Raw genomic sequence first — 10,121 nt, 5'->3', positions numbered from 1 at the left:
GGCTGGTACCTCCCTCCTGGCTCGGTGCTGCTGAGGTCCCCAACCAGCGCTGCCATGTCTGGAGCAGCAAAGGGCAATTCCCGGAGATGTTTTTGTTGACGTGATTTGCTCATGGGCTCTGAGAGCTGGTTGTGTCCATGAGCTGCAGGTCAAGAACTGCAAAGCAATTCTGTGCCCATAGCTGTTGCTCTCGTGACAGGACGCGTGGGTGCAACCCCACCACAGCACCTTCCACGCAGCACCGGGTGGTTGGTGCTTTATCTACCCCAGGCTGTCAGCCCAGGTGCTCACCTCCCTGCTGCACTGAGCCACGGGTGTAAACCTCCTGATTTCGGGACAAAGCTGAGACCTGGCCAGGTTGATACAGCAGTGACCAGACCCTGCTGGAGGAAATGGTTTGCAGTGAGCGGGTTGCAATAAAATGCAACAAGCGCCTGCAAAACCAATCTAATGAAGCAACCCCGACGCGGCAGCCGCGTTTAGAGGCTCTGAGCCGCGGGCTGGCCGTCGTGCCGCTCGCTTGGTGGCTGCCAGGGGTGAGCAAACCCGTCCGTGCACCATCTCCTTGCACCGCACTAACCCCTCGGCTCTGCCCCCCAGCTGGTACTTCAGCAAGATCAGCCGAAACGAAGCCGAGCAGCTCCTCCTCTCGCCTCCCAACCAGCACGGCTCCTTCCTCGTCCGGGACAGCGAGAGCAGCAAGGGCGAGTACTCTCTCTCAGGTAATTTTGTGGCAATTATCCAGAGAAAATGAGCACAGGGAAAGGAACCAGGCAGTTCCTTAGGGGCAGCTACTGGCTTGGTCAGCGTGGGGTGAAAAACACAGAAATATATTTAAAGCGCTTTACGGCATCTTGTTAAAGTGAATTGACTGCTTTTTAAAAGCATGGGGAAAGCTAATAGATGCAGGTATGGATTGCCGAATTGCTGTGGCAAAGGAAAGTACGTCGCTCCCGTCCGGGGTATGAAAGCCCTAAACAATTCACAGTGGCTTAATGATGGTTTCTTAGCACTAACTCCCAGGATTTCATTCCAGCGGCTTCTGTCATCTGAGGGTTGTCTAAAAATATGCCACCGCTCCAGGCTGCCAGAGCCTGGGCTGCTCCCACGTACAGAAATCTGAATTCAGGGAGTTTCGGACCAGGCAGTGCCGTTACGACCTGGTCCGATCCACGTAAAAACAACCTTGAGAAATTCGCGGCGAACCCCGCATCCCACCCCTCGGCCCCCGGGCTGCGGCATGCCTGCAGGAGCTCCAGCCGCCGCTGGTTTCTCCACCTCGAGCAGCCGCGCGCTCTGCCGCTCTCCGAGCAGTTCGTTTGCGTGGGGAATTATCCCTGCTAATAAAGCATCACGTCTCCAGTCCAACTGAGCCCCCTCACCTGCGGCCAGGAGTCTCCTGAGCCAGGAGGTGGGAGCAAAGGGGGTGACGGGGAGTGGGATGTAATACCCCAGGGGCGAGTTGGGTTGCTTTAGGGTGAATTAATAGACCAGGTGCCTGGAAAGGAGAGAGGGTGAGAGTCAGCAGGGAGGTGGGAAGGAGCCGGCGATTGCACGAGCTGAGTTTTCCCCCGCCCGGGCTTCCCCGCAGTGCGCAACCACGCGAAGGTCAGCCACTTCCGAATCTGCAAGAGCCCCGGGGGCAGCCTCTACATACAGAAGGGCCATCCCTTCCCCGACATGGAGGAGCTCCTCGCCTTCTACACCAAGCACTGGAAGGTCATCCAGAGCCCCTTGCTGCAGCCCTGCAGCCCCGCGGTGCGTACAGCGACGGCGCGGCTCGGCCAAGGTCCCAAAGATGTCCAGGGTAGAAAAAAGGAAAGAGAAATTAAGGGAAAATAGAAATAATTGGTCTATCCATTTGGGAGTTTATTAAGCTAAACTTAAAATACACCATTAGTATAGCTGCCAGCATCACCTTGTATCAGCCATGTTAAGGCTGGGGCATGGCATTTATATGTATTTTTGACTGGCCAAAATGCACGGGCTTTTCTGAAATGTCTTCTCCACATCGAAGACTAGAAACCACGTTGTTGCAAATCCCTTTGATACTGAATCTGGAAATACCTGCGCTTCCAATTTTTTTCCGAGAGTATAGTAAAACCACATTGCTTTTCTATAGTTTTCATGTCACTTAGTGTGGCACTCATAAATCCAATTAGAGTATTAATCCCAAACTGCCAACCCATTTCCTGATTAGAATTCCATCCACCAATTATGACTTAGAAATAACAATTAAACGTGAATAATTCGAGAGTGAAATTGAAAGGTGTAAGATAAAAGAAATGCTTAATGAGCTGAAGTCTAAATCAGCCATAATATGCAGTAATACTCATTTGCTCGTTGTTATTTATTGGTGGAAACGGAGAAAAGCCACCTTTGAGGTCTGATGAGGAGTGAATTATGACTTGAATTCCTGATATTTCATGTAGTCCCCAAAAATCTCTCCCCCTGCACACGTTGGCTCCCAGCAGAGGTAATGCAGAGGATGCCCCACATGCTTTGTGCCCCCGATGGACATTTAGCAGAGGGAAAAGCAATGCACAGGCTGCAACACCAGTGCAATGCAGGTGGTGGAGCACCATGTCCTGCTCACTCCTCCGTGGCCACCGGGCCTTGGTGGGCACCAAGAGCTGGTGCAGGCTCCACCAGCAGGTCCTGCCCGGCCGGCTGGTCCAAGTGTGCGATGCCCGTTTCACAGACCCCCCCCGAGAGGGACGGCTGGGAGCGCCCGCGCTGGGAGTTCACCCTGCGGAGGAAGCTGGGCGAGGGCTACTTCGGAGAGGTGTGGGAAGGACTGTGGAGGAACACAGTGCCGGTGGCCATCAAGATCATAAAAGGTAGGTGGAGGAGCAGATGTTAATGGTGGCCTACAGGGTCTCTTGTTCACTGCCACATTGTTCACCCCTTTTTGTTTCCTAGTCCTCTTGGTCACTGTGTCTGTCTTATCAAGCAAACTGTGGTAGGACCTGGCAAGTAGCCACTGCACTACTTCTGTGTACCCACCTAAGCTTGGGCTTCACCTTATTAAAATGGCTCCGTCCAGTGGGTTTGTGATAAGTCACATCAAGTCAAGTCCAATGGGTTTGTGATAAGTCAAGTCCTGATGGGACTATGACCCTGAAAATGGAATCCAAAGCCCCATGGAAAACATCTCTTGGGTGTTTGGATCTGAGACACAGGGTATGCAGACACAAACTTTGAGAGCAGGGGCGGGCTGTGAGGAGGAAAAAGGTCCTCATCCCAGTTGGAGTTGCTGAGCTCCCAACATCCACCTGAAAAAGTAGCTCACAAACAGCCGTGTTGGCTTCTCCCCCAGCTGACATGAAGGCAGAAGACTTCACCAAGGAGATTCAGAACCTGAAGCGCCTGAGGCATGAGAAGCTGATCCAGCTGCACGCTGTCTGCTCGCTGGATGAGCCCGTGTACATCATCACTGAGCTCATGCGGAAAGGCAACCTCCACAGCTACCTCAACAGTGAGTACCCATGCGGCATCGTGGGGAGTGGGCTCCTGGGGCAGCGCTGCTCTGCAGGTGCTTTCCATGCCCTGGAATGGCCCTACGAACCCAAATGAGGACCCTAAGAGAGAGTGAGCCTGGTTTCCATCCTGCTTAGATCAGTGGTAATGCAGAACAATCCAAGGGCACTTGGTGGACGTGGTCTTGGGTGACCTCAAGACCCAAAGATGCAGTCTGGCGTGATCCTTTTGGTGTCCATGTGGGTTGGGTCCCTATCCGTTCCTGCGAGCCCAGCTGTGCTGGTAGGGACCTTCATTTCTCCTTCTTCACCCACCCATGGGCTGCCAGCTCCCATCAGTGGACAGAAACCTCTCTGCTGTATTTGGGCAACTCTGTCTTCGTTAGGAATGAAATGGTCAAACCTCCCCCTGGGCCCGGCGGCATGGTTTTGTTCACCTGCAGAGCTGGTAACAGGCCATGGTCCACCCATCACCTGGCCATCAGTTTATTTTTCTTGGCCTTTCTTTACCTGACCCAGTAATCAGTCTTGAAGGGAAACGAGACAAACAGCTCCCACCAAGACCTGTTTTTCTACTGGGTACACCCCCCTCCTCCCCCACACTGACCTCATTTTCGGTTGGGGCTCCAGCAGCATTTGGTGCCGGAGGAGCTGGAGCTTGCAGGTAGGACGGGTTGAAAGGCTCGGCTGGAGATTTGCATGGTAGAAGGTCACCTTTAGCTTTGAACGAGCCACAGACATCTGCGTCGTCACTGCAGTGCAGGGCACTCTTCAGAGCTCACTCCAGCCTACTCCTGAGGAGCACACGGCTGTGCTGAACTTCCCACATGGCACAACCAGGATGGTTAGGCAGGACCTCCAATTTGAGGTTTTACACGTTCTTCTGGTCCCATGTTGCCAGCACAGGGTCTCCTTCCAAACCAGAACACCCAAAATAGATGTTGCTAGATTGCGCCCAATGCTTGGATCGTCTGGATTAACAGGTCCTGAAGGGAAGTCCCTGGTCACCTCCCACCTGCTCAACATTGCCTGCCAAGTGGCGGATGGGATGAGGTACCTGGAGGAGAAGCACATTGTCCACCGGGACCTGGCAGCCAGAAACATCCTGGTGGGAGAGGAACTCACCTGCAAAATCGCCGATTTTGGACTTGCCCGGCTCCTCAAGGTTGGTCAGTGGGATGCTGTGGTCCCTCCCATCACCTAGGCCACCAAGCTGCCCCATGCCGCAGCCGTTCCCCCGCTGTCCCTTTTCCCAGCCCGCAGCCCCAGCAAAGCCCCAAAAGCAGCGGCTGTGTTCGTCATACCATCCCTCATGACCCATCTCCCATTGCTTTTCAGGATGACATTTATTCCACCAGCAGCAGCACCAAAATCCCAGTGAAGTGGACAGCCCCGGAGGCAGCCAACTACCGCACCTACTCCCTCAAGTCCGATGTCTGGTCCTACGGGATTCTGCTCTACGAAGTCTTCACATACGGACAGATCCCGTACGAAGGTAGGGCTGCCAGCCCCCTCCAGCACCGCTCCGTCCACACGCCGGGCAGCTTGCCCATGGTCCCCAAAAGCCAATGTGTCATGAGTTGTTATATTGTCCCTTCCACAAGGGATGTGGAAGCAGCTCCTAGAGCATGAGCAAGTTATTGTCCACTTTGGGGATTGCTTAGAGGGATTTTCAGTGCTTGCAGAGTGGGTGCAGGAGCTGGGGACAGGAAGGTAGTATGGACTGGATGATCTCCCACAGCCCCTCCTCTACCAGCCTCATGGCAGAGAGACACCATTTCACAGCAGCGCCAGTTGACATCTTGGCCTGCTGCAGGTGTACCTTCAGGGCATCCTTTGGGGACATTAGATTCAGGGGCATCTTCTCCTTCCTTGCAGGAATGACAAACCAAGAAACCGTACGGCAAATCACCAGGGGCTACCGCCTTCCCCGGCCCAGCTCCTGCCCTCCCGAGATCTACAGCATCATGCTGGAGTGCTGGAGCGGTAACACGGAGGAGCGTCCTACCTTCCTGGCCCTGCGGGAGAAGCTGGGCTTCATCTACAGACGGCTGCTGAGCTCCCTCTCCTGAGGGATCCCGTCCCACCATCCTTCCTGCACAAGCCTCTCCAGGCCAGCTCTTGCCAAGAGGCTCCTTCCTTCTGGTTTGCCCTCTGACAGGGCTCCAAGGAAAGCACATCCCCCCCAAAACCAGCCCATGGTCCCTCTCGGTCAGGATGCAGGGAGGTGGCCAAGGGAAAAGGTAACGAGTTGTGGAGAACTCATTGCTGGCGCTTGGCTGTGTAGCAGTCTGGAAAAGCCCCGTGGTAGTGAAGGCATCACCCAGAGTTTACATCTTCATTCAGCCAGTAGGGTGGGAGGTCCCTGCCGCTCCCCACGCCGACGTGAAGGTTTGCAGTTTGTGTTCAGTTGTGGCTCCGCTTGATTTTTCTTTGTATTGTGTGTCCGGTGTATTTATCAATAAATGTGTGTGCATCCATCCACGGGAGTCCTTGCAGGGCATCGCTGGTTGCTCTGCCCTCACCACGCTCCTCTCCTGCCCAGGAAGCAATGGTTTGCAACCAGTCCCACTCTTGCAACCACAGATAGAATCATCTTCATGCCTTTTTGGTCTCTGTTCCTCCAGGTGTGCATTACACTGTGTGCCTTTGCCACCCCTTTCCCAGGCAGCCGCCCTGCTTGCCCCGAGGACCCTGCACAGGCAGCTCCCGCCCGGGCTGCTCTGCTCTGGCTCCTTGTCTTGCTCACCGTCGTGTGGTTATTCCAACAAAAACGTATGTCTGGGTTCAAATATTTAATGCATGCTTAGCCCAGGTGCAGGCAGTGCTCAGTAAAACACTGCTTCACCCAGTTTTGCTCTTCATCACAGCCATGGTGCAAAGCCAAGAGATGCTCCCATCACCCCCAGCTCCTCACCAAGCCCCTCTCGCTGGTCCTGGGGGACGGCAGTACAGGAGGACCTTGAGCCTCCTGTCCCCCCCAAGCTGGGGGGGATGTTTGCTCTGGCCGAGCACCTTTTGCGTCCCCATTCACTCTCTCAGAGGCCGGGCTGTCCTTGGCAGCGGTGGAAGGACTCACTGGAAGCAGCACCAGGAGCAGTGCCACGGGGACAGTGCCAGGGGACAGTGCCCCGGCCCCCCCGGGCTGGCCCGAGCGGGGCTGCTCGAGCACTGGCACGCTCGGGGCACCGGTGGCAGGGAGCATGTCCATGGGTGAAGGGCGGCTGGGGCTGCCTGGGTTTAGGTTTCCTCCTGCCAAGCCCATTTTGCCTGTTTGCAGGAGAAGGGGTGACCAGTAGGACTGAAACAACAGCAGGGTTGGAATATATAAAGTTAATAAAGTTTATGCAATACTCTCCCTGTCTGAGCAGCACCCGTGCTCTGCAAAATAGCAGAAACGAGTCTGGCTGTTAATTGAGCGCGTCTGCGTGCACGAGGGGCCTGGAAAGGGGAGGTGAGAAATGTGGTTTAGGGGTGTGATAAATTCTGATCCAGCCACGCTTCCTCTGAAGCTTGAGCCCTCCGGAGCTGCGGCCATGCCCCGGGAAGGGGCAGCTCGGGGGTAGAGTGTTCACAGCTGGAAAAAGGAACAGGTTGGGTTTGCTGTGGTGTTTGGACGGGGTTGCAAGAAGAAACCCTTGTCTCGCAAAACGTTTTGCAGCGCGATCAAACACCCAAGCGGAGAGCACACGTACGCACAGCCCAGGTCCCCTCCTACGAGAAACTAAAGACCGAAGCCGTGACGGGCAGGTGATGGATTTATTGCACGGCAAGAAAGGGCTGGGACACGCGTGGTGCAGGCACGGCAGGGCTGTTGCAGCAATAAAGATATTAAATTTGCAGGTCTGGCTGCCAGCAGATGGAGCTAAAAAATTAAGCAGGAGGAGAAGGGTGTGCGTGGGGTGACCGGGGCGGTGGGGCTGGCATAGGGAGCAGCGGTGCATGGCCGGGGTCCCTCGAGAAGGGGGTGACAGCACCCCCCCCTGCCTGCACCAGCCCCATCACACTGTGGCCCCAAAGCAGCTCGCTCTGCTGCAGCAATGCCATGATGGGTGGTGTGGAGGGGGACATGGCGCTGCCCACAGCTGCTTTTCCTTCCTCCTCCACAGCTTCATTAAAAGCCGATCTGCTGCTTGGGTTTGCCCTCCAGCACGGTCTGCTGGGTTTCAGCATTTCTCTGAGTCATTACTTGCTTTCTAAAAGCAGTCAGAGTTGCGGGGGGGGAGCCTGGATTTTCTTACCTTCTCCCAGGATCTCAGCCTGGGCTGGGCACTGCAGCTCCCCACAGAATCGGGGCTGCTACGGGGACTGGGCTCTTCCCGAAATCCATCCCACAAAGGCAGAGCTGCCGGGGCCCCAGTCCTTTCTGAACCCCTCCGGGGTGGGCATTGCAAATCCTGTTGTTAAAGGCATTCGCCTGCTCTGGTTTCAGCCTGGCATGTGCCCTGTTTGTGGATCCAACTTGTCCGAGTGGCATTTGAAAACAACGTCAGGCTAATGCGACGTATTTGCGCTGCACAGTTTGTTTCTATTTTTAAGGTCCCACATTGGCCTTTGAAGGGTGAGGGGGAAGCAAAGCTGCTGGAGATTAAAAAAAAACAAATTCCCCAAGCAACAAGAGGCAGGCAATGAAAAGAAATATTCCTCATGCCGGGGGCTGCTGCAAGAGCTCCTCCAAGGGCGGCGGGGTGGCACGAGGGCGGCTGCAAGAGCCAAGAGCGAGTGGAAAGCACCGGCTATTTTTTTCCCCCAATATGTGAGTTAATCAACAGTCAAAACGCGGCGTCTCGTCCAGCGGCACGAGGCAGTGGCAGGGGAGCAGAGGAGGGGACGTCCGTCCCCCGTGGGGGTTGGTGCCGTGGGAGGTGGGTGCTGGCCCCTCCTAGCAAGCCCAATGGCAAAGGGGAGGATGCTTAGGGACGGGTATGGTATATAAAGAGCCCCTTTGCTTGTCTCGCATCTGTTGCCCAATGAATCCCTTGCTGCCCCATCGCACCGATGACCCAAGACACGGGAAATCAGCTGGCAACAGCAGTGGGGATGGAAAGAGCACAAAAATAAACGTGCTTGGCTGTCAAATGCTTTTCCTAAGCACAGCTGAGTGCCATAAGAAAGGCCCCACAAACAGCAGGCACCCAAAGCAACCGAGGCGCGGCCGAGGTCTTTGCGCCTGGCCATGGCATGAAGCTTCCTGGCGGCACAGTCTGGAGGGACCGGGGTCTCCCTGGTTTTTCTCCCTTTTTTTGGCCCCCAGCAGAGCAGCAGCGCGAGCCTGTGAGACTTTGCAGACATTCAGAAAAAAACCCTTTAATTCAGCAGGGCTTTTTCAGGCAGTTTTGCTCCACTGGACAGGGAGCCCCTGGCATCGGGGCAGCCACTCACTGATGCTGCGGTCCCTGCTGTAAATCCAACCTGCCTTGCAGCAACGTGGGAACGAGCTTAACCTCCATGCAGCACCCAAAAACGGTATGGAGGAGCGTCAACGTGCTGGTGGCATTGCAGCAGGCAGCCGGAGCAGCTCACCCAGAGCTGGGTCAGGCCGGGGAAAGTGCCCAGCTGAAAACCAGGGACGCCAGGATTGGTGCCTTTGCTCTGCCACAGCCTCCCGCGGGTGCCTGGGGACAGTTGCGATCACGAGACCAACAAGCAAATACGGCCGGCAATATTGACTTTCCCTTTGTGTATCCACACTTTAATCTGCAGCCCCTGAGGCTGCAGGCTTGGAAAAAATATTCCTCTCTCCAAAATCTGGGGCTTCTACTGGGAACCAGCAGCAGATGAGACCCCACTGCTCCCCCGAGGCATCCCGGGGGCGAGCAGCAGCCAGAGGGGTTTGCCGGGGGCATGGGAAGACTCTGGAGCAGAGCTTGCTGGTATGAGCCAGTGCCACAGCCACCCTTCCCAGCTCACCAGCCAGACAGCACGCCTCATCTTGTCTTACTCAGAAAGGATTCTTTGGTTTTTTTGCTTGATTTTGATGTATTTTGTAAGTTTAAAGGCTGCCACGTGCCTCCCTGTGATACACAGCCACATGCATGTGGGTGCAGCCCCCCCCAGCAGTGCCCCGCACCAGCAGTTTGCTGCCTGGCTGGAAGTCACGTCAGATCAGCTGTGGTGTGATGATGTGCCACCATGGACTCGGAGGGGAGGTCCCAGTTCTCCCCCGCCCCTCCTAGGGACAGGGGGGACAGAGACCCTCCACCCTGAGGACAAGGACCGCCTGGAGATGCAGAGCTCAGGGCAAAGTTTACACAACATTTTTCCCTACCAGAAACAAGGAGCAAAGCTGGAAGTGACCCTGGATGCCTCTGCAGCGCTGACAAAAAGCAGAGCAGCCACCTCCCCCCCAGCTGCTGCCTGGGCCAGCCCCTCCTAGGGACAGGGGGGACAGAGACCCTCCACCCTGAGGACAAGGACCGCCTGGAGATGCAGAGCTCAGGGCAAAGTTTACACAACATTTTTCCCTACCAGAAACAAGGAGCAAAGCTGGAAGTGACCCTGGATGCCTCTGCAGCGCTGACAAAAAGCAGAGCAGCCACCTCCCCCCCAGCTGCTGCCTGGGCCAGGCAGCCAGGAGCTGCCCGAGCACAGCTTTGCCCTTCGCCCCTGCCTGCGCGGGATGCCGGAGGGACAAAGTCACCA

At 55.7% G+C, this 10,121-nt stretch overlaps 1 protein-coding gene across 1 annotated transcript; it reads left to right on the top strand.

The window, feature by feature from the left end:
- Window positions 1-534: 534 nt before the first annotated feature.
- Window positions 535-5,551, top strand: LOC104079538 (tyrosine-protein kinase Srms-like; the record flags this gene model as incomplete). The annotated part of the gene is made up of 7 exons (XM_009581603.1): window positions 535-722; window positions 1,592-1,758; window positions 2,702-2,840; window positions 3,320-3,478; window positions 4,463-4,644; window positions 4,818-4,974; window positions 5,358-5,551. Coding segments are annotated over 7 exons (1,186 nt in total), but the record flags the coding sequence as incomplete, so codon positions are not given.
- Window positions 5,552-10,121: the final 4,570 nt, after the last annotated feature.

Source organism: Fulmarus glacialis, unplaced genomic scaffold, assembly GCF_000690835.1.
Source record: "Fulmarus glacialis isolate BGI_N327 unplaced genomic scaffold, ASM69083v1 scaffold20427, whole genome shotgun sequence".
In the NCBI taxonomy this organism is placed as follows: domain Eukaryota; kingdom Metazoa; phylum Chordata; class Aves; order Procellariiformes; family Procellariidae; genus Fulmarus; species Fulmarus glacialis.
This window is presented reverse-complemented; position numbering and strand designations above follow the sequence as displayed.